Raw genomic sequence first — 25,352 nt, forward strand, 5'->3', positions numbered from 1 at the left:
GCATCCTTATTTAGTTTATCATTTCCAATCCACGTTCCTTCCTCTGCTATCACATCAGGATAAACATAGAGCCGCTTCCACTCTGTGTATAAACCATGGCCTCATGGTTTTTTCAGAGACTGTCTGTTGTTCAAGGCAGTGGAGCAAAGCTGAAGGTGAATGAGTTCAGGGTCCAGGAATTCAAAATCACATTTCTGAGCTTCTTTTAACACTCTGAAGAAACTTAATAAGTCTGAACACTTCTAAGGAGGGTAATGTTGCTTTACTAACACTGTCTTAAGTTATTTTACTCCGTGATTAACCAATCTAGTATATTTATCAATCAATCAACTTATAAACCTTTATCATGTAGACAGTGATCACTTTTCTATATTTAAAAGATGAGTGAATATCATTTCTAAGGACAATTATTTAGTCTTAAATTAGATAAAATCTAAGATTACAAGAAAAATCTTAATGACTACTGGTGATGATTTATACATAAAATCTGTCTTTATTCAGCTGTATATGTGTTTCGATTTGTGACCCTTTATGATACATACACCGGGTCCAGGGTTCAACCAACTAGCTACTGACCCTTTAAAGCCTGGACCATGAGATAATTTACTGATTATTCTATTTTTTTTTATAGTCAAATCAGAGTTAACATAAAACTTTCTTAGAAATTAGATAAAAAATGTTGAATAAGTCACATATTTGCAACAATTTTGATACACAAGGCATTTCTGTACAATCTTTTATATGTCAAATACATGTGTCTGATTGTATAAATCAGTTTTCAAGAACAAAGATATCACACTGATGATGTATGTATCAAATATGATACATGATGATGGTCTAATGTGTTAGCATTGCTAACAGCAGGTATGCTACTGCATAGTAGGCAAACCGTTCATAGGTTTGAAAAGCTCAAACAGCAGAGGCAAACTTTCAAAAAAAAATCCTTCAATAGGAGGTATTTGAATAGTCCATGCAAATACCAGTTGAGCCTGATGATGCACACTTTGAAGCAGGCAAATTATCTAGTAAGCATTCAATGATAAACTGTTTGTGTCCAAACCATTCTATTTTCTTTTGAAGGTGAATTAAACAGATTTAATTAGGTGCACTAACAGAACAATAATCTCAAAAGCACTCATGTGCATTTTAAATGTCCATAGGAGAGACGTGCCAATATGTTTTATGCTAATTAAGGCGTCTGGGATGGGAAATAAGAAAAAAAGCTCCACCAATCCTGTCAACAAGAGCCTGAAATGTTTAGTCATCATCATTAGAGAAACCTCTTGTTGATGGCTATAAAAGGGTTTAAATTTAGTTTGTTAGGGGAAATTTAACCAAAGGATAGTTGGAGGTGTAACTTGGAACAAAAAGGAAGTAAATCTATTGTCAATCTGTGTAATAGTGCTTCTTATAAAAAATAAAATACATCACCATCAGATTATTTTTTTCTTTAAAGGGCTCCACATTTGGAAAAATAAAGTATATTTGGGGCTGAGCTGCAGCCATGAAAGCATGTTAAGTGTCATCTATCCTATTTAAGTGCAATTGGTGTAGATAAAAAAAACAACAAAACTTGCCGCAATTATCCAGAGATGAGTAGTAATTTATACAATCTACTTGAGTAACTTTTAGAGACCAGTGTACTTTTTGGAGTAGTTGTTCTCTTTTTTTGTGTGATATTCTTTTGAGGGTATTGCTACTTTTGAGTATATAATCTGTTTATTCTAGCTTTTCTGAGATTAGAGAAAAAATTTGATAAACTGTAGATAGTTAACTGGAAATTCTTTATAACTTCCTGACATTTGAATTATCAAAAGTGATTGTGTGCGTTTATGTAGCAGTTACTGTGGAAAGTTTCTTCTACACAAATTTGTTATTTTGTAATTATGTTATTTGCAACTTTTTTCTGTTTAATTTCTTTGTAATTCCAGGATTTGCGCATAACTTACTGATTTCATCATTTTAACAATTAAATCAGATGCTTGGAGTAAATAGTACTCGAGTTTCAATTTTACAAAATATTTTTTACTCTTGCTTGAGTAATTTCTTGGATGACTTCAACATTTACTTGAGTAGAAAATATTTTTTTAAAGTAGTATTGCTGTTGAGTAAAGCATTTTAGGGTACTTTACCCACCTCTGGTTAAATCAAAGCCGCATCATACTTGGATATTTTTTTTAAGGATGTTGGTTTATTTTTACCGTTAACAAGAATGTTAAAATAAAATGAGATACTAAATGAAAGGCGAAGCTTTTTTTCTTCATTTGAGAAAATAATTTATTTAATAACACAGTAACCATGTATCCTCACACAATTAATTCAAACACGCACACACCACTGGTTTCCCTTAAAAAAAAAAAAAAGAAAACAGAATACCCAGTGTTTGGTATTAGAGTACATCATGTTGTGTGACTGTGCAGGTCCCTTCAAGCTGTAACCACTCTTAAATCATAAAAAAAAAAAAAAAATGTAAACAAAATTAAAGCTGTAAAATGTTACCTGTACGCTCCAAAGTATACGTTTTGGGCTGAAACCAGACTAGATTTTATTTCTAGAAACCGAACAATAAGAAACCATCTTTCCAGCATGGCGCATCTTTATGTTTTCATATAATTATATCTAAACCAGCTGAAGATCATTTGTTTCCAAGCAAGTAAATATGAGCAAAAAATCCTGATGCCTAAAGCACTTTTAGGATACATACATAGGATCACATTCTTATACCAGAACAGTGAAACAACTTTTTAGATTCTTCAACTGAGAGAAGAATCTCAATGTGCACAAATGGTTTGGTCTAATATATATCCCCCTCTTTTTAAATCTGTTAAAAAAATAGGTTATTCCCCTGATTGGTTTCCATTTCTGGTCCCTTAAAGAAAAAAATAAAAATAAAAAAATAAGTCCGACATATATCCCACTTGTCAAAATTTTGATTGTTGCTGATCAGAGCTGCTCAAACGAGACAGTATTCTCCCATATACCCAAAATGCACTCTGCTGCATTTGCACAAGCAAATAATACACACAAAAAAGACAAAAAGAGAAGTACAAAACAAGTTCAAATGATACACACAAAATGTTCAGAATAAATCCAAGCCTGCATTTTTCCACAAAATCAGGGATAGGCAAAGTCTTACAAACAGCTGTTAGTGCAGAAATGTGTCTATTGCTGGTGTCATCGATGATCCTTCGGAAAAATCTAAAGAACCCCTAACCACGTCGGATTAATAAGGAACGACAGCCGCGGACGAGTGAAACTATGCAACAAGACTGTGGGTGGATGAGAAGACGACTGCTATGAAAGACTGGGAGTTGTAGTAAAATCTCCCTGACAGCAGATGGCAACAGTGCCATTAGAGGCAAAGAGTGAGCACTGGGACAGTGCACACTTTAGAAAGAGTAACAATACTGTGTGTTTGTACTGATCTGGCTTGATTCTGATCAAGCCAGCTCAGTATTCCCCTCAGTAAATTAAACAAGTGAGGAGATTACATTAAAAAACAAAAACAAAAAAAAAACACAGGGATTGTGTTCAGTGTTGGCAGAAGCCCTGAGTTAAATGAGAGAATGTCAGGTCCAATTCTCATAGTGATGAGATTAATACCTGGTTCTCATAGTATCTGTTCTGGACAGACTTCCTGGAGATGTGTGAAGCTTACAGGTGATCTTTAAGCTTATCAACAGCAGATTTGAGTCAAGATTATTAAAGCAATAATAATAATAAAAACTAAACTAAGGCCACTATGTCTACAGTCAATAAAAATGTTACAGGCTCAAGATACAAAAATCCTTTTATAAGTTAAAATAAGTTACTCTAGCTGCTCCATTAGTTTCCATGAGTAAATACAACTACGTTTGGCATGGATCGCTTTGGATTCTTACGGCACAAACAAATACTACCAACCAGGTATTAAAAGAGGAACACTGGCTTATGCAGCCCAACAAAAGGCACTGTTGTCAATTCCTTCATCATTTCCAACCACCCATGTGTCTCATCATCACAGTGCTCAGCAGCAGCTTTTCAACCACAGCTTTCTTGTCTGGATAGAAGCTCCTTAAGCCCTTGGAACACGGTTTGTTCTGACAGGTCCACGAGTCTCAGCTTTACAGTTTGATTTTGACACCATGCTGCGGTGACACCAAAACATTATAACACTCGGTGGAAAAACGTAAATACAAGAAGCAGTTAAAATCATCGGCTGACAGAAAAAAATAAATACTCCCAATAAAGGTAAGCCATTTTCCTTCTAGCATGCAGCATCCTCCATCTAAATATACATACAGGACAATTACAGGTATCTGACAAACAAATTCACGATGATAAAGGTTTGGTTCAGCTTTGGTCTCTTCAGCCCTCCTACTCACCAAACCTCACAGCTCACAGAAGAAAATAAACCTTCAGCCCTTTTGATTCACCCTTCAACAGCATTGCATTGTTTGTTTTTTCATTTCTACATTGGTGTTTTGATGTTTGCTCCAAATGAGTAGGGCCGAGCCTGAGTGGGAGGGGTTTGGTCTTAATCGGGGGGAATTTATCAGACTGCTTATCTGAACCTACAGCTGATCAAAGGTAGAAGAAAGTAAGAGGGCTCAAAGACAGTTGGGGGAACATCTGATTCATCTAACATTTTGTTATCATCCCTGCTCCTTTTAAATCTCCGTATGTTAAAAGGACAGCTAAATAGTTACTAATCGCAATACTCGCGCTTCTGCTAGCAAGTGAACGTAAAACAGTGTGGCATAAGGGGATTAAAGTGCACTGAATCAAAGTGGTAGCTTGTGGGAATGTGGGTTATCAGCAATATCTGGTTAGCTCCCAGGCCTGTTGGCTCTGAAAACGCAAAAGTCACATTTCTAAACAACAAACGTAGGCACCAGGAGGATGTTATGAGATGCAAATAATGCAGGAGAACCGTAGGGTAATACTTTTTCTACAGTACGACACAGCAGCAGTTCATCCAAAAGGAGGATTTGCTAAACAGGGACCACAGGTCCTGTTGTGGGGGACACAGACACACACAGATGTACTCTCAACATGTCATAGACATACGTACAGACGTACTACAAATACAGCAGACTAGGCTCTATGGGCTTGGCGGTGATAAGCAGTGAGCGTCTTATAGGTGCAGTAAACGGGCACCGACAGTCGCTCTGACCTCGCCTTCTGTGACACCTTGTGTGCTTCTTTCTCTGGTAAAAAGTCATACTGCCATTTCCTTCCCCATCTAAAATTAGCTTTATTTCATTTTGGGTCGTATTTGGTCAGTTCATCCATTAACCGAGCGCCGCTGCGTTTTAGATGACCGAATGTTCCAGCGCTGAGGTGAAGGCAGTTAATTTCTACTCTGCAGTCCACACCCTGTAAGGTGATGGGATCAGGAACAGGGGTTTACAAATGGGGCTAAAAGGCATGTGTGTGTTTTGGAAGTGGTGATTAGCACCAGAGGAGAAGGCAGAGAACAAGAGCAGTTTAAAGTGTCTCCTCGACGCCATGTTGGAACAGCGGTGCTGGAAAGTGTGAGATGTAAAAATGAGGAGAAGGAAAGAGGGAAGATACAGAGGTTTAGGCTTTCGCCTCGAAGCAGGAGCTCCCGGTGAGGTGGGCACTTTGGCAGGGCGGTTTCTGTTTCTCCCACTGGCACATGGCATTGGCGTAACCCACAATTACTTTGTCCATCCAGGTGAGGGGCTGAGGGAAGAGTACATCCCCTTCGAAGAAGCCCAGGTGGCCTCCGTGAAGCGTCAGGGCGAAGATCACGTTAGGTTTCTTTGCTGGTGGACGAAGGGGAACAAGGAGAATAACACAGATTATCATCTAGAACAACCACTGCAGTATTTTCCTTCTGGCCATTTTTTGAAAATCAGGTAGCTCAAACAGATTGGCCTTGACTAACAGGTCCCACAGGCTGTCTGGTTCAACCCATGGATTATTTGGTTGCCTCAGTACAGCATTAACTGCTTGGACACACCCATTCTGTTCCATATTTTATAAAACAAAAGGTCAGTGTTGCTTTCCTTCATGCTGGTTGTGCCGAGGTATGTTGATTTTTTTAAAGCACAGTGTTTTATATAATTCCACAGAATTTATTGGAGACATTCGGCAGCAAATAAAACGGTTTGACTATGCAAATTAACAAACGGATATTTTAAAGCAGATATGTCTTCTTTTTTTTTTCTCCAGCTTTTTCTTTGTCAGAGTCATAGCTCACAATTATACTTGCCTCCTTGACTTAAATCAAGAATTACAAAATTACCCCAGGTATGTAGGCAGGCTAAGGCAAAGCAGAAAGCTGCTGAATAACCCTAAGAATGATGACATTACATCTGGAATCATGAACTCAGGCATTAAAAAATATTTTAAACAAGACAAAACAAATGAAAGTAGAGTCCATGTCTTTGAGTTCATGAAATAATTTTTTATACAGTGATTCATCAAGCCAGCAAGAGAAACCTGATTTTTAAGGGCAATAGCTCCACCTAACAAACCGGCATCATATGGAGGGATTTAAAATGACTGCTTGTAACAAAAACTGTAATTGAAAACAAACACCCAGTTTCAGCATCACTGCTTGGCAACAGCACAATTATTACATTTTATAGAAGTGGAGAAATTGTAAACAAAGATAAAGGTCACCTTTGTAATTAAATAAGACAGATAATATGTGTGGTTTATCATGCAGTAGCAGTAAATCTGAATTCACCAGGTTTATTCCTGCTATGCTCACAGTTTGACGCAAATGATGCAGATATTGATGACAGGCTGCACTTTTGATTTCCCCCTAACCCCTAGAACCCTACGGACCCACCGACGGGTCCAGCTGCTACATGACCTTGTAATTTTAACAAACCCCCAGTATTGATGTAAAAAACATATTTGGCACAGTTTGGTGACATTTATGGATAAATGTGCCAAAATCTCCGCCTAATATTTCTCACTAATACCATTCTAAAATAAATATGATTCATCTGATTGAGTCCAAATTTGGTATATTTTTACACAACATTTAGATTTGAAAGTCTGTACTACTTTTTTGTGCTATAAATAATATTTTGGTAGTGTTTTGCAATGTTTATTTCAAAGAAAATTTTGGCGAGGTTCAAAAAAATGCAAAATATTTTGTATTTTGTCCCTAATATTTCAGGCAGGGTCAAAGCTACAATGGTGCTGACACCAGAAAACCATTCTATGACATCCTACCTTTACAGACGTACCAAAAGTTTCTTCTTAAATCTAATAGCTTTGAGGCTATAAGTTATTTACTTTTGTGTGTTTTTGTCAGGCAGAAATTTATTTATACCCCCTTAGGGTGTAAGAGGCTAAGGGACCTGCCACAGATTGCTTGATCTGTTTTACTACAGGTCTGGTCTTTCTAATTTGACATATGATTAGAAAAAAGCCACCTCTACACTTTAACACAACCATTAGTCTCTTCCAATTTGCTGCAGTAATGCATCAAATAGGAAATAAAAATATAGAAATACCAACCCGGTTGTAGGTCATTCTCCGCATCCTATGTGGGTTAGTGGGGTATCCGGAAAAGCGATTCAGATATGCTGGGCTTTCGCCACTCAACATGACAGATACTGAGCGACCACGCACACAGAAGGGGGGGGGGGGGGGGGCTAGAGCCTTGACAGCGGCCCAGAAGGCACTACATGACAGCTGGGAACAACATGCTGTGCAGAACAGCTCACATTCGAAAAAAACAAGAGCTGTGCATTTAGGCAATTTATTTGCACTAAATTCCCTTCATTACAAGACCTTAGCTGAACAGGACACATTAAGTATTCCTTGGAGACTAATTAGAATCCTGTTTACTTCAACTGCTATCAAAGATTTTTAACCCCAGAGGATTGTGGCATCAACAGAGCAGTAGTATTTCTGTCCAACCTCTTCCTGGTAGCTCTGAGTCAGTCAGTTCCACATCCATGGTCAAAGGGCAGATTATCTCTTAGTCTGGGAGTTTGAAGAGCAACTGATCTCACAATGACAGCAGGAGTCTATGTCAGGACGCCTGCATGGGGAATATTCCTTATTCCTTTTCCAAAACAATCAAGCAGTCAGTAATGTTAAATATAGCACTGAACTGGTGGAAAGTACAGCCAGTCAGTCTTTACTTTAAGAATAACTTCAAACCAGAAAACATTACTCAGAATGTGTGCTACACCCTGCCCTACCAAGAAATGTAGAGCTGGAGGTTTTTCTCTAAGAAGGATTCATTACCAACATTCAGCCAAACAGGACAAACACACTGTGATTATTTAACACAGTTCAACTAAATTATGTCACGCTTTGTGACTTCTGTGGCGTTTACCATAGGATGGCTTCGGTTTACCCGTGAGAACAACCCAAACAAGCCACAAGTCTACTATAAGAACACATAGCAGCCTTTCATTTGGATTTCTAAATGAAAATAATTGCCTAAACATAATGAACTGTAACAATAATTTTCCACATTGCCAGAGTCAGTCATTCGAATGAGAACGACATATCTATTTCTATCTGCAATATATTCTGCAACTGTAGGCCAAGACTCGCATCTTAAATATATATAACAAAAACAATTAAAAATGATTAATTTTAAATCATAATATGACATGGCAACTTAACTAAGACCTTTTCAGTCATCAAAAGCTAACTTATTAATAAGGACTTGTGCAGGGCTTTGCAGTGTTTTAACTACATATCATTGGCAGAAATGTTTACTTTCTGCCATTACAAACACATCACATTGAATTTTGTATAGCCATTTTTGATGACTGCATGTATTTGTGCTGTTTTGTGTGTTATCATGTACGCTTTTGCTTTCAATGTTTTTTATTTGGATCTTGAGTTTTAAACAAATAAAGTATATGAATTTTAAACCCTGTAGATAAAGAAATGTCTCAGTCTAATGTTTGGAGGCATATTGGCTTTAACTCTCCTGTTAAATAGGGTTAAGGTGGACACAATCCAACAGAGACAGGTCAGTCAAGTTCTTCCCCATCAAAAACGCTCATCCATTTCCAAACGAACCTTGTTACTTTTTTACTCTGAACAATGAGTAATTGTTCAACTGTTTCATCAAAACTTGAAAGATGGATTGTAACTCTAGAGAACATTAATGGTAATCAATCAGCCTGTTTTATACTTCTTCATCCAGTGTTGTTCACCTCATTTGTCACACTTTATTGGATTCAGTGTCTTGGCCACAGATTATATGAGCAGTGAGTTAATTTCACTAATTGCACAGGTGGGATTCTATCATGATACTAGTCTGGAACCCATTCTTCCACAAATGACTTCAGAAGCAGCCAACACATTTGGCTTCTGGACTTCACATACTTTCATATGCTAAAGAGAGTGAACACTGGAATTCAATCATTTGCACAGGTTCCAAAAAAAAGTTCTATTCAAACTATTCATGAGAGGTTTGAAATATTTTAGTAGTTTGATTTAAATTAAACATTTTAAAAACTTTTGCTCAAAAACCTGCTTAACTTGTGTCAAACAATATTAGAATATCCGGTGGTTTCACCAGATCATCATTTCATATCAGAATAGTTTTAGACATTTTGTAACAGACTTTGTGCAATATGCTGATTCACAGCAAAGTTAGGAGCAGTCTTTCAACATATTTGCTCAAAGCGGGCCAGGAGTAAATGGGTTCAGACGATTGCATCATTTTAAGACACACCTGGGTCAAACAAAAAACATGCAATTAAATATAATTATGGTTAAAAAAAACTAAGAATTTATTTTTTTCTTAAATCATCCTAATTCATGAAATTAGCTAAATTGCATGATTCTCTATGGTTTTGGGTAAAAAATGCTGGGTGATAAATACCTGCTAACGTGCGAGGGATAGCAAGCAATGAGTCATGAACCAGAGGGTCGTCTGCAGAGTTTACCAGGAGCAGTGGCACATCCACCTGCAGGTTAGAGCACAGATTTCTATGCATGAAACACAAATATGAAAACAGAAAGAGGAGAAAATAACACAAGATTGCTGGAGCTCTTCTTACATTGTGGATATAATGTACACAGCTCTCCTTCTCATAGTACTCTTTGAGAGAGCTGTAGCCATGAAATTTTCTGTTGAAATGTGAAAAGAAAAATACACCATTACACACCAATCAGCATCACATATTTCTTGCATGGGAATCAACAGGTCCTGAACCGTTTTACGTACCTCATGATGTTGTCGTCGATCTGCATGAGGGATGTTGCTGTGTACAGCCGGCTGAGATCTGCATCAAATTTTTTTGGTGAGCTTTCCCCAAAAAGACTGTGCCTGTTGCACACAGGTGGAAATGAGTTTGGATTTAAATCGGGTTAAATTATTTCTGATACAAGCAGCAACACTTCAACTGTCAATGACCTCCACAGAGAAACAAAACAAAACAAGGAATTAGCAGTTCAAACTACAGACGAGGTGGTAACGGAAGCATTGCTTCTACTGCAAAGTTAAACTTAATTCTGTTATGAATTGCAGGTGCTATACCTGTGTGAGAGGATGATCTTCTTCATGTTGTCTGCCATTAGGAAATTATAGAAGCGTCTGAACTGATCCCACTGTAGGAATGTTTCCTGAGCCCTAAAAGGTAGAGATTAATTTGCAAGGTGTTAGCTTTGCAAAAAACACGCCCAATTCTTAAATTTAAATTTACAGAACAATAAAAGACATGGTTTGAAAGGAGCAATGGCATCAAAATGAAACACAGGAATAGATTTAAATAAAATAATCTTGGAGAACAATTTTCTTTTCTAAAGTCTTAACTTGTTAAGCTTAAGCCGGTCATACAGTGCAATTTTTTCAATGGTTGCAGGCAGCTACAACTCGCACTGTACAGCTCACGATGCATGTTCTCTCACTGTGCGGCACGGCGCTCTGATGCGATCTACCTGCTCACACTGTACTTCTCAAAAAACCACTTTAGACTCAGCTCCGCAGTGAGATGGCACTACTCGGACTTGTATTCGAGTCATTTTGCTGCTCGTAACAAAAATAAAAACCAGACTCAACTTTCCTCAACTCAATTAATCTCTCAATCACCTTTGACACAAACATGTAATCGTTTTCTTTTTTTTTTTTTACATCAAATCATATTTACATACAGTTCATGTAGATGATCTAACACACAGAGCTTTCCTTAACATGTATAAAAGATAGAAGATGAAAGGTAAAAAACCTAATGGTAGTTAAGGCTTATCAACATAGTTTAATTATTTGATAATTTTCAATACATGGATAATCTATATAATTATTCTAAGGTATGAATCATTTTAGTAAAAATACACACATTATCGAAGCTGTTTTCATAACATTAAAATGTAGGATTAACGTGGGGGTAAGACACAACCTTCACTGTCAATTTTTTAATCCATCTTATACCAAAATTGGATTCTCTCTCCTTCTGTAAATTTAATATATATACACAACAGGTCTAATGACTCTCCAGCTTCTTTTAAGATATTTTACGCTTAGAATATTTTAAAACAACTACCAACATTTTAGCTAACAAAGAGGAACATAGTATTTTTAGTTAAAAAGTATAAGAAAAAAAAAACAGATCCCTTAAGTCAGTATTCATGGTTATAAAACCTTCATCTTCCTAACTAACCACAGCCTAAAAATCCAATATGGCTGCTGCCTCTTTCAAACACAACAAAAGCTGGAGTAAAGCTCTACTTTCATTTCTTACCATAGTCTATTACTTCGTATCAGATTAAATCTTTTTCTAATACTTTGTGCTGAAAACCCACGACTACTACTGAACATGGAGTTCAACTAGGTTGAAGTGGGTGTGATGTAATTTTCCAGATCTCTGCGTCAGTAAGTAGCCACTAGCTTTGGTTCTTGGTTAAAGCTGAAGTCTGTACGTTTTTAAAAATCACTTTTTTGTCATATTGGCTAAAACTTTCCCTATGCCCAGACAGCAGTACATGTGATATGTAACCTGTGAAAAAAACTGCTTCAATTGGTACCGCCTACTGCCTGTATTTCAATCTGGAAAGAATAATTCGGGACGAGTCAAAACAACTAATAACAGCTAGAGGAGCGTCTGATGGAGTGTCAATCACAGCTCACACACGCTGAATTCCCCCCCCCCCTTCTGGTCGCATGCGGTAGCCGCGCAGATGCTGTTAGAGGGGTGGAGCTTAGAGGTGGGGCATGAGTGAAGCAGAGAGGGTGGGGGAGTGGCGTGAAACCTGTTTTTCTTCAAATTTTCAGTCGAAATCTGCTCTCTTCTCAATGTTACAAACTGCAGCTTTAAATCCACCCCTCTTTACCCTAGTCATTGTTTACAACAAACATTAATGTAATTAAATGATTCAAACGTTTTCATTTCACTTTGTATTTTTCTTATGATTGGTTGTTAGATACCAGTGTATCACTAAATGGGACCCAGGTACCACCAGTGTTATCTGTGCCAGAGATTTAGGAACAGCTTGGATTTTGTAAACTAGAATGAGCTGACAGGAATTGGAAATGAAGTAGATTTTCCATGAAGCATTATTTTCCCCACACATTGGAAAATGTAAATCTTATAATAGTTAAGATGGTACAGGAAACTCAACAGAGAAACCCATCATCTTTGATTTATACTCTGAGTGCCTGAGCTAACATAAAACTAATCTGCACTACAAGCAGCTGAAACTGAAGCATAAACTCTTCCGGTTCTGTGGTTATTAATTGGTCTGAATGGACAGCCACTAAAAGTTTCTCCAAATATAGAAGCATGTCAAAATAAACCTGCACCAGTGATGGCAAGACATTTGACAGACTGTAGCTAGCATTATATAACCACATGTGAATGCGGTTCAATCATTATTGCCTTATTCTGAGCCAAGAAATGTAGAAGTGCTAAAACATGTCTGATGATATAACTCTACAAATAAGGAAATAAGGGGACTAAAACCCACCTGAGAGCACTGTAACCCTGGCAGACGCTTACGCAGCACAGCACTCGCTCCTGGTTGGCTCTGCTCTCGCCCAGGAATTTGCAAACGATGTTTCCACCCAGACTGAAGCCCACGACAATCAGCTGGGTTTTAGGGTAGGTCCTCTTAATGTAGCCAACCATTGATGCAAATTCCCAAGTGCACCCTGGAAAAAAAAGTGACAATAAAGTTACTGATCAATAAAAAATAACCCCACTTCAACAGTGAACCACAATATTTCCTGCTCAGCAGTTCTTGCCACACTTACATTTCTATAAGATCTCTTTACCTTATTTGTATTTCTTTACTTGCAGAGATTATTTTATTGCTTCACATACTGCAAAGATCTTTCAGGTGTATGTGCATGTGTGTGGCATATTACTAAATCAGAACCAATTTGTAACATTAGAAAGGACTAATAATGGCCTAGCTCTGTTTTAGTTTTTCTGAATTTAATTACTTGGCCACAGAAATAACTCAACTAAAAGAGAAGCAAAAAGAGCAAAAAGTGGTGAGACTGGAGAAAAAATACATCTTTTTTTCATGTTTTAAATATATGAATCCCTCTCAGAGTCTAACAGCATGAATAAGCAGAAATCAGGAAGCTCTTACCATAAGTAAACATGCGTGGAGAGGTAAGCTCGATGTTGGGAAGAGCGCCCAGATGGTTCAGCACAGCGCACCTGTAGCCCTCCTTCTGGGCATAATCTACAAAGGTCCGGATGTAATGCTTCTCGCTATGGTTACCGATACCAGGACATATCACCATGGTGATCTCATCTGTTGAATACAGGTAAACAGGTCCAAGAGAAACATGTGCACGTGAGAGAAATGCAAGCAACGATAAGGGGGAAGAGTCATAAATGTAAACGAACAAAGCAAAACTCTGCAGCCAGTCCAAATAAAGGATTGGGCTGTTGGTTTGTCAAATACACAGTTTATCAAAAAACATCTAGACTACAAGAAGAACAAGATATTTTTTCAAATGTCTTAAAAGATTATGAGAGATCAAAGGTGACGTGTTAGAAAGGATTCATCATTAACAAGGTCCTCATAAATAAGCATCCAATGATATGTAACCTTAAGATCAATAACACTCAAAAAAGAATAACTGCTGCAAAAATCTATTTCGGATGTGTAGGTTCTGGCAAAACATCACACGCCAAGATTTTCTCACTTATTTCTTCTTCTTAGGCACAGCTTGTATGTTATTCACTTAATTATGCTGTAGCTTCCAGATTTTTTATTTTTTTTTGTAACGTATCTGTAAAATATCTTTTGAAGGAAAGTCTTTGACCCCTCTTGGCACCCTCTATCTATGTAATTAAGGAGGAACAACAAAATCGGGTAAACCTCAGGAAGATCAGTGCAGGAGCGCTCCTTCGTCCAGGATGGACAAACACTCAAAAGGTGTGGCATGTACTAGACAGAAGTAGCAGCAGTAGAATTACAGTTTCAACAGATATGATTACAGTTTATAAACATCAGCTTTTGTCTTTCATTATATGCCACTATCAGCTAAGAAAAAACTAAAAATAATCAACAAAAAGTAGGTGATTGATTAGAACACAACCAGTGATTTCTGCTAATTTACAGTCAAACATTGCTGGTGCAGGAAAAAGGGTGCGGACCCAAGATAAAAATAAAGTGGAATCTGAGTAAAGTGTTTTCTATAAACTGAGGTTTCTTAATAATAAAGCAGAGAAAGGTCAAATAGGAGCTGCTAAAGCTGGACCTCAGGAGAACCATTCACTCTTTCCATCTGATCAGTGTGAATGAGCTGAGCCAGCTCAATATGAAGAGCGGTACAAACTCTGAGGATCGCCTCTGAACCGCAGCTACAAGGGTTGGTTTAAGATTATTATTGCTATTTATTACATTCAAAGGTTCCCAGTGTATTACCAATGCTTTGGTTGTTAAAAGGGTGGGTACAGCAATCAAATGACAAGATCATTACTGCGCTTTACAATCTAATTATCAGTGTTGAAAGAAAATTATGGAGCATGTACAGTTATCAGAGAAAAATCACCAAAGGTTCAGGAGATCACCTAATTTTTCTTTCTAATTATTCATGAAAAGCCTAAGAATACTAGTTAATTTAATCAGATGTTGATAAAATGCATCACCTCCTGTTTGATGGTCCCCCAGTGGCTCAAAGAGGTCAAAGGTTGCGGTGGCTCCATCATGCATGGGTAAATACTTCCTGATTCCACAGGGGTGAGGTGAGCTTACCCGTCCCAGTTTACCATACAGCGCTGTTTGGAGGTGGCCGCTCTTACCCCACAGTAATGGCGGAACGTACCTGGAAAATAAACCCTGCTTAGTCTGATATGGACATACGAGTCTCCCAACAGCTGGTAGCAATAAAACATCATACATAGAGTCATTTTTCCCCCTTTAGTAGAGTCTTAAAGACAGCCATGGAAACCAATCATGTTTCATGTTAGTCTGTTGCTATGTTATGCTAGGTTGTGCTTGGTATGTAAGCTGGGAAAAAACACTGATGCCTCTGCAGGTGTAACAGTAGGACTGAAAGGCTTATGTAATACTTCTTTCAGCATTTCCTGCTTTATCACCTTATTGGAACTTTAAAAGTAAACTTGTACCTTAACCATACATCACAATAAATTAGGCAGATAGGCATGGACTCTAGCTGCAGTAGATGTCTATCATCCTCTCTGACCCTTTCTGGGTGAAATTAATTTGCTTTGATAATTTGCTTGATAACAAAATAAATTATGTGTTATATGATTTTGTAATGTGGAAGATCTACCTATATCAAGATCCAAGACTAGAGTCTCAAATGTTAATAGCCAACTTATCTACATCTGGAAACAAAAAGTGCAGGTGATTCATTAACTGAGAGTGTTTTGTGCTCATTAAATTGGTCATCATAGCAGAAAATGTCCATGAGGAACAGAGCAGAAAGGAATTGGCCATCTGAGAGGCATAGAGCATCACAGTGCAGGTAAAGCGTGTGCTGCTCTCAGGTTAATATGACAACAGCACATCCCACATAACTCAGGTACAGCAGGCAGGTGCACCGTGTGGAGGGTTCGATCAGATCAGCAGTTACACAAGCCCTTTAACCTTGTTCTTGTTCATCTCCGACTGTCACAATACCCAGACCGAGAAAAGATATTGCATAAGAGGACTGTCAAAAACAGCACCACTCCCGTCTGGTGATAATGTGATTACTGACACCATGCACTGCAGCTGTAGACAAAGATTATCTTCACTTTCCGGAAGGTTCTTAGCCAGACTACGTACTGACTACCTTATTTGTCCTCATGTGGACAGGGAGATGTAAAGGATTAGTAGAGATTACTCCTTTTCCAATCTGAAAAAAATCAATGACACAGTGTTGATATACTAATCTAAACCATTTTTTATTGAAACTATTTTAATCAATCACTATAGTTGTGTTTTTGTCAAAAAGACCCTGGGAGGAACACACTGACCTAGCCGGTTCTGCTGAGTGCATCTTCTAGAACTGTCAACGTCACTATCACACACAGCGAACGGGCCGCTGTCCTTCACCGCTATTAGGTAACAGTAAAGGGGAACCAGATGTGTCAGCGTGATTTTAGGAGACGAACATGTGAAGCTGAGAAGTAAAAGGCAAACTTCCCTTATTTGATAGAATGCAAACAAAGAAAAATCAAACAGAAACAACCCAGGCTTGTTAGTGGAACTGAAAACAATGAAAGATTTTATCTTCGTTAATATTAAAAGGGAAGATAGACAAAAAAGCATGCACTATTTTGTTGTATATCTTTGCTTTACTGATGATGATGTGTTTAACAGTTTTCTCTTGGCTTATGTCATGATTTCACCTAAACTCTTCATTAGTCTAAGGACTTCAGGCTAGTTTAAATCTACAGTATATCAGGCATGGGCATCAAGGGCAGGGAAAGTCTATCCAACGAGCCAAATCAATTATTTAAGGGATGGAAAGCATTAATTAACATCACTTGAAATATTATAGCCTGCTTAATACTTCATTCTAGCAGCCTTTTGCTAACACTAATGACAACTATATGGTCAAATGTATGAAATATATTTCCTCTGACAATCTTATGATGTATATGCATCTCAATAATATGTTGGTATACTTTTCTCTGCTTTTGGCAGCACCTTCTGCTCTTATATCAACACAAAAAAATCTCCAAAATCTTTATCTAACCCTTGAGATCATATACTTCTAAAAGTCATCAGGATAAAAGGCAAGAGCAGCAGCTAGAAATACTCCTTCCTGTTGTGTATATCCGGCATAAACCCAGAGCAGATATTCTCAAACGGGGCCTAATGAATGTTAACCTTGCATCACCCCTTCTTTCCTCTCTCTGGGGGATCGATCTGTTATGCAACAACAAAGGCAGTCATTATGAGGTAGTAACGTGACTTCGTAGCACAAGGCAGAAGGAGATGTTGCAGGATTTCAGCAAACCTGCTTTATGAAGAATCTAGTCTCTGCATTTTAAGCAGAATCTATGGCCATTCAGGAGGTAACCATAACACATTGGACACAAGTGTAAACACCACTGATGCCTTATGACTCAGTGACACGGCAGCAGAACAGCAAAGGGCTGAGTAACAGTGGGTTATATAAGCAGATAGGACTGTGTGCTTTAAGCGAATCCCCTGGTTGATGCAAAAGTTGTTATTGAGATTTATGAGCGCAGACAGATGTATACAGTGAAATAATTTAAGAAGAGGAATATTGGTTTATTAGGAAAAAAAGGAATGCAGAGCCCTTCATAAATTATGGGTCTGAGCCGATGCTGGAAGAGCAGAAATATTTCTACCTACGACGATCTGCTTTGCATCAGGTTCACTTACTTGGTCATAAATGTAAATCCTGTCTTTTCATAAACCCAGCCTACTAAAAGAAAAAGCCCCAAAATACAGCCTAATGTTTAACATCTCCGATACACACCGGCAGCATGCCCAGTGACACTGATGACGGTACCTGCTACCTACACCACAGCAACAGATGGCCAAAAAAGTAACACAGTTTCCCTGGAAACGCAACACAAAAGGGAGGAAACTCACTCTTTGGTCATCTGAGAGCAGGACTTGAGCAGGAAGCGGTTGAGGGCCGTGTCCTGGTAGGTGAGGTCCGGTGGTGCAGTGGGACTCTTAAGATTCAAGCAGCGGACGATGATGTAGAGAACCGTGGCGACGGCCGCTAGCTTCATGCCGTCAAACATGGCCGGCATCTCAGGGGAGATGGTGTGCAGGTTCGACTCGTACTGGGTACTCATAATTAGGCTGTAAAGTACATAAAGTATGTTGTTTTTTTGTAACCAAGCGGAAAATCCAGAATGAAAATCATTTACACACTGCAAGAACAAACTAGAAATAAGTAAAAAAAAAAATTTTTATCAAGTCTATTTACTCATAATTTGAGTAGATAAATAGGATGATTGCTAATAGAATGATTCTTTTTACTATCAAAATAAGATAATTAGATTATTTTTTAATTTTTAAAATAATTTTTCTTAGTTTAAATGTAAATTGTCTTGTTCCATTGGCAAAGAGCCTCGATTTCCTTCTCAATTCAAGATAAAAATGCACTTATTGTAAGGAAGAATTACTTATTTAGATTTTCTTTTTTGCTGTGCATAGTCAGTAAAGGTTTTCCTAGGGTCTGATATTGCTAGTTAATCAATTAAAGATAAGATTGTGAAAAGAAACAGATCGAATTGTGTTAATGATCTTGACTGACCTTGATATAAACTCTCGTGCCCTTCAGGGAAAAAAAATCTACAAGAAAAAACAGAGCATATAAGTATGATTGTTTTAATATGTTAATCAACAACCATTAAATTAATATTGCAACAAAGCAAGCATTTATAAAAAAAAAAAAAAAAAAAAAAAAAAGAGAGGATCTGGCTCTACTTAACTTAAAAGCACAAAGAGGGAAAACTCTTTAACATTAATATTCTATGTGTTTTACCTCAAATGATCAAACAATAAAAAATGTCATCCAAGATAGTTACACAAAAAAGAACAAAAAAAACAGAGGAAGTGCAAAGTCTGTGGAAAGGCCCACAGAAGGAAGTTACGATTAATTAGAAGTGATCAGGAACTTAAAATTTCAACAGAAAGATTATACATGCTGTCGCTATGAGACAAGCTGTAAGTAAACTAATAAGTGGGTGATAAAATCAAACGATAAGGAAAACCTTGTGTTTAAAGTTGTGTTCAAACTTGCCTGCTATGAAATTTGTCTCAGAGCTGAAACAAATTTGAAGAAGAGACGTCTCTTCAGCTCACAGGGATGCAGTGAAACCTAAGAGCAAAATAAAGTTTTATTAAACAGAGACTGCAGTGCAACAATAATGGAAATAACCCCCTTTTGCACAAAATTACTAAAATAATCTATCATGAACCATGGCTTATGATTGAGATCATTGCACTCTGAATTAACGAGGTTTTGTTTTTATCCAAAAGGGATAACTTGTTTCTTTCCTAAAAAATAAAAGAAATGAGTTTAACACACATACAAAATATACAAAAATATTTTTGTATATTTGGGAAAAGCACCGTCATATTAAGCCAAATTACAGAATCTCGTGTGACCTCTTAACAGTTAATGGGTTTAAACAAGCATTACTTATGAGGAGAACACAGATGTAGACAGTAGTGGTACCAGAATTAACCACTAGCAAACAAATTTAGCTCATTGAATAACACTGGCATACGTCACTGAAAACCCCCACTAAGAAACGGTTTAAATTTATTTCCAAATTTTCAATGGCGATAATTCAGTAATGTGTATGAATAATTCCCCCGGGACTGTCTCTGATAATCAATCAGCAGATAAACCAGAATAAAAAGTTTGTTTTTTAACATTTATTAAAAAGGGATTCTAAATTAAGAGTTTCCCCTAGACAGATGTAGTTACTGGGTTTATATCCTATCCATTATTTCTTCATTTTCTGTTAGAATCAAACTCTCTAAGACCTTCCAGCACATTTATTTTCCTTTAATGTTACAGTAATCAACACCATAAGAACAAAGGTCAGACCTATGGAACCACCAGAAACCAGTGGTGGCCAGGAGAGGCTGGATCAGAGCATGTCTTCTGATGAGCTTTATGTTATAGTGTATTAATTATACACTGATATTAAAGGAATCTATATTTTTATATCTCATTTGTTAACATTGATTGAATTCCCTATTCTTACACATAACAAGTAACACAACAATTATATTTATAAATCACACATTTAAGAATTGCATAGAAGTAAACAAAATCTAAATTAAAGAAGCATTTAATTTGGTGAAAAGGGGTAGAGTAGAAATAAAAAAACAGTAAAACAAGTAGTTTGGGTTAGTAGTAGGGAAGCTAATCTTTGGTTAGCTCTTCCCCATGTCACGACTCTCCAAGGGGGCTCACCCAGCAGTTTCCCGTTAATCGCCATGACACACCCAGAGAGATATGCCAACAAAACAGCAAAACTATTTTATGTTAAATAAAGAATAAAACGAGTCTAAGTGCATCTGCACCCGATATCCTCGGGGGTTAAAAATTAGAAACAAAACCGTTAGCTTTCCACCCACACCAAGTATTTTTTTTTTCAGTAGCAACTTCAAGCTAGGCTATATTTTCGCAAACGTTATTAATTCAAAAAGTAATTCGCGCAACGAATCTCGGCTATAAATATTGATCATTTTAATTATATATTAAGTCCCTACAGCATCATTTAACAGAACGCATCCTCGGTTTTACTTACTTCAGCTGGTCGATTGAGGCAACTCCTCTCTGCTTAGAGTGGGACAGGCTCCTAATCCACCACTGGCCTTTTTAAGTGCTTATGGTGTCTTTGAAGCATAGCAGTCTGATGTGAATCATGCCCTCTGGTGAAAGAAAAAAAAAAAAGGTCATAAAAATATAGGTCTAGACGCAGAGCCTGAAGTACTAAACGCCTCAGCTCCGACAGCCCACTTCCTAGAACAATCTGCTGCTTTGCATATCTGCGTTTTCATTGGTTCACCGGTACGGATGACGTAACATGGAGGATGTTACTGCTTTTTAGAGATGAATTTTATACGCAGATGTTACTTTTGTCAATCTTGTTTGAGCTTAACTAGTATTTTGTTTAGCAAGACATGTTGCTGCAAACAGCAAAGTAGATAAACTATTTTTTAAGGGTTTGTTTCCTTCTGTTTTTGTCAAACGGTCAACACATGTAGCACGTGCGGTGAACGTGAGCTCTGACGCTGTTACATAAGTTTTAACCCTAGTGTAATTTGCATGAAATAGCGTTAACAATCAGCTCCCGTCATTGATGTAACATTAAAACCGACTACAAAATGTATTTTAGGGTTCTAGTATCAAACTGTTGGATAATGTAAAGTGTTTCTGTATATTTATTTTATTTTTATTTAACAACGTAGGGTGGTATCTGATACTAGATTGTATATTTACATTTTATAAAGCTATTTTGGATTATTTTTGTTTTGGGAAAAGGTCCGGCAGGGATAATCTTTATAAAAGAACAAACATACAAAAAAACGTAAAACCGTAGGGGCCAGCTGGGGCCAGTTTCCAATGGAATAAGATTACTTGTTTTTAAAATAATAAAAACTATTTAACTATCTAATTTTATGGTATCTGATACAAGATTATATATTTAAATTTTATAATAACTATCTAGGATTATGTTTGTTTTGGAAAAAAGGTTTGGCAGGGATAATCTTCATATATATATATATATATATATATATATATATATATATATATATATATATATATATATATATATATATATATATATATATATAAAGTAAAACCATTGGCGGTTCTAAATAGGAGCCAACTGGGGCCAGCTGCCAATGGAATAAGATCACTTGTTTTTAAAATATATATATATATATATATATATATATATTCCACCAATTATCGCCCCATCTGTGTTATGGTTCTTCCCATTTGTTGTGAGTTTTCAGTTTTCTGTTATCAGATGTTTTGTTATTTTCCATCATATTCGAGCATTCTTCAGTTGCTCTCTGTTGCCCCCTTATGCTTGTTTTATTTCCCCTTGGATTCCCTCATGCTCCTGCTCCTTTTTCAGCTCATTAGTCCATCCTTTGTTCTGTTCTCCTTAAATACTCCACCTCTACAGTCACTCAGTGCCGGTTCCTTGTCATTGCTTTACTTGTCTACTCAGCTCGTCTCTCCGTGGCTCCTCAGGCTCGTTTTCCCCTGATGTCTCCATGGTTTTTGGTTTGTCTTAAATTTTAGTTGGATTTCTGGATTTGTAAGTCTGTTTCCTGTGTTCTTCTGTTAAACCTGTCAGAACTCATCTCTGCTTCACTCATCTCTGCATCTGGGTCCTCAAGCAACCTCACCACTCATTGTTGACAATCGGAACCAATAGGCAACGATTAACACATCCCAAGTACTATTTACATTATAGCCCACATATTTTGTGAAGTTCACAAAGAAAAAAAAAAGGTTTATTCTTAACACTATTTCAAGTGCATAATATCTAATTGTCTTATTTTAAGGGCAGATATACTAATTTATTTCTCATGTTATTTACTTAGGCAAATACACATTTTCTAAATATGACTTATTTTTATATTAATAAAAATGTATCAATTTATTATGGTGGTACTGTGTGTGCTGATAGAAGAGACTAACTGATTCTTGGACCAATTTAATTTTTAGCCATTATAATTTCCTTGAACAGTTATAGTCAGCTTTAAGCTCCAGCTGTATTGACATAGGATCATAGGTTTTATCAGTCAGATCAGGGGTCTGGAACCTTGGCTGTGGCTCACTTAATATACTGGATGTTGGGCACTTCTCCAGTTTTTTGTGTTTTTTTTTATTCTTTTGTCCTTTGCTTCAATGGAAAAGCACTGGCTCCACCCTGGCTCTTTGTAAATTTAAACTGCCAGTGTAAAACCCTAAAATCCCTATGTTGGGACATAGGGACATTCTCTTTACTTAAAAATATTTTTTCCTTCCCATAAAATATTAGTTTTAATTTTACTTCAATCAGAAGTCAAATTTGCTGAGGCAGAGATCATTTTTTGTCAGATGAGTGTCAAAAATCTTATTTATTGTGGAAGTCAAGAAAGAGAAAATAGGAAGACACCAGACAGTCAATATATATATATAAATATAATAACATTACTGTTTTCAAGGGATCGACTTTAATAATATGGAACAAAATGTCTGTAGTTGTGGCATTAGGAGCAACATGGCACACTTACATAAGAGGTTTGACGCTGTTAGTATAATTATCATTGATGTTGTTTGAGTTCATTACACCCTAATATTACCTGCCTGTTGCATGTCAGAACTGATGTTTTCCCCCAGTAGTTTATCTACTCAGGACAGTTCCTCTGTTAAGATATACAGTTATCATCTTCATTCTGCCTTCTGTAACTCCAAGCAACTTCTCTGATCTGAGTAAGATAACAATTTCTGTCAGAATCTGTTGTCATCACTCATGGTTTTTTTAAATACATATACATTATTAAGTGTTTTTAAAGAGTTTGTCCCAAGTGATCTGTTTTCAGTAAAAAGAACCAGAGAGAGAAAGCTTCAAGGTGTAAACACAGAGCTTTTCATAAAAAAACACCTGGTGATGACACAACCTATCAGAAAGATCAAAACTTTGTGCAAGACATAGTTTACTGATACCACTAAGAAATATGGTCCCATTTTTTTTCATTTTCTCTTACACACTTAAATCAAATATGTTAAAGTTTAAGTCATTTTTGGGTGTTGTTCATTATCAAAGGACATGTTATTTAAGTTGGTATTAAAATAATCAATGGCAAATAACTGGCTCTAAAGGCGTGAGCGCCCTCAGGGGGCAGTAGGCTATAGGTTTTTATTTACAAATGTTGCAACTTTAAGAATATGTCCACATGATGGCGACAGAGGTAAACATATAGTTAAAAGTGAAGCCCAAATGGCTTTATACCCTCAGCAGAATTAAATTTCACATTGCTTTAATATTTCAAGTTAGAAGAAAAAGAGATAAAATTAAAAGAACAACTAAAATCTGTAACGGTTAATGATTTTGGGCTCTTATTTGGAGGGTGGGTGTAAAAGCAATTTCCTATAAATTTATAACACACTGAAATAACATTTACATTGGCTTATCCTACAATCTGTATAGTAACAATTTGCATGCACAGTTTTTATGAAAATGTTAATTGAGATAACAAATAGAGGGAAAAGTTTCTTACCTCAATTAAAAGTTTTTTTGTTGAGCCATTTACTCTATTTACATGAAAATGATTACCATACAAACTTCAGGTAAACCTAATGTTAATGTTCTATGTATATTCTCTATAGCCTTCTTTTTCTACTATTCTCATTTCTTCATTTTAACATTTTTACCTTCCCGTCTCCCTCATTCTTCTGTTTTTTCTTTAAAATATTTAAGGGATATATTGGCTGACCAGGCCATAAATAATTTCTCCTGTAGCTAAGAGGCCTGCAGGCTGGTCTGCCCAAATACACAACCCCTAACCCCTTTTCCTGGGAGCAAGTTATTTACTACACTTAACTCAAACTGGGTAAAACCATATAAAAAAGGACTATAAGTTCAGGTCGTTACAGGACAGAGAAATTGCTTGGAGTTTGCACAGCTGTGGGCTCAAAAAACGTCAGCGAGCGTCCGGCAAAGATTGGGCAAAGATTGAGCCAAGATTGAGCCCCAAACAAACTCATCTCCTCCTTCTTATACCCCATGAGTCCATGTTTTGCATCAGGTGGATGCTTAGCTGTCCGTATCAGAAACTGACACGCCATCCATGCCTTGACCTTTATGCATCTTGCCTCTTTACCACAGGATTACACATAGCTCTTCTTTATCAGCCTGGCTCCAAGATGTGCCCATATCCTGTGTATTTTTAAAGACACGAAGGCTGTCCTGTGTACCTCCGTACACACAATGACATCCACCATGTGAAGGAAGGCCTTCTACTCTGTCTAATCTGGCTAACAAAGTAATAATGCACATCATGTATAAAGAATAAACCTACCGTATTTTCACGACTATAAGGCGCACTTAAACGTCTTTTTTCCCCTCAAAATGTGCGGTGCGCCCTATGGTGCGGTGCGCCCTATGTGTGTTGTAACTGCGACTTTTGAGACCACCTCATTGAGGAGATGATGAAAGAGTGGCTGAATGTAAGGAGACCAGGTGTTTTTTTTCCACCCCTCACCATCGCTGTTAATATGTAACTCCATGCGTGCCCATCTCACAGCTGATGTGAAAAACATGGGGAAACAAATGAACGCTGTGCTCGCTGTTCAACCGCTCGACATCGGTGTGAACCGGACCCAGCAGGTGCAGCAGAAGCAGCGAGTTTACATGCAAAGTCAATGGTTGACGCGCATATAGGTGCAGCAAAAGGTCCTGCAGCGCGTTTTGGTGCAGCACGTC

At 37.2% G+C, this 25,352-nt stretch overlaps 1 protein-coding gene across 1 annotated transcript; it reads right to left on the bottom strand.

Annotated features, from left to right (window-relative positions):
- Nucleotides 1–2,441: 2,441 nt before the first annotated feature.
- Nucleotides 2,442–20,886, bottom strand: LOC119799103 (monoacylglycerol lipase ABHD2-like). The gene is made up of 12 exons (XM_038308845.1): nucleotides 20,670–20,886; nucleotides 19,145–19,222; nucleotides 18,656–18,693; nucleotides 17,980–18,198; nucleotides 15,051–15,226; nucleotides 13,537–13,704; nucleotides 12,907–13,090; nucleotides 10,484–10,576; nucleotides 10,172–10,273; nucleotides 10,005–10,074; nucleotides 9,827–9,911; nucleotides 2,442–5,771 (listed from the first exon to the last, which is right to left on the bottom strand). Exons 4-12 carry the CDS (start codon nucleotides 18,189–18,191, stop codon nucleotides 5,563–5,565), a joined length of 1,299 nt encoding a protein of 432 aa, XP_038164773.1. The 5' UTR covers nucleotides 18,192–18,198; nucleotides 18,656–18,693; nucleotides 19,145–19,222; nucleotides 20,670–20,886; the 3' UTR covers nucleotides 2,442–5,562.
- Between the last annotated feature and the right edge of the window lie 4,466 nt (nucleotides 20,887–25,352).

Source organism: Cyprinodon tularosa, unplaced genomic scaffold (genome assembly GCF_016077235.1).
Source record: "Cyprinodon tularosa strain WSP-4 unplaced genomic scaffold, ASM1607723v1 ctg649, whole genome shotgun sequence".
In the NCBI taxonomy this organism is placed as follows: Eukaryota; Metazoa; Chordata; class Actinopteri; order Cyprinodontiformes; family Cyprinodontidae; genus Cyprinodon; species Cyprinodon tularosa.

Excerpts from the sequence above, each read along its gene's own strand:
- LOC119799103 (XM_038308845.1), bottom strand. The coding sequence starts at position 18,191 with ATGAGTACCCAGTACGAGTCGAACCTGCACACCATCTCCCCTGAGATG. Across the intron at positions 15,227-17,979 it reads TGCTCTCAGATGACCAAAGA|GTACGTTCCGCCATTACTGT; the intron begins GTGAGTTTCCTC and ends TTTATTTTCCAG. Across the intron at positions 5,772-9,826 it reads TATCCCTCGCACGTTAGCAG|CAAAGAAACCTAACGTGATC; the intron begins GTATTTATCACC and ends TTCGTCCACCAG.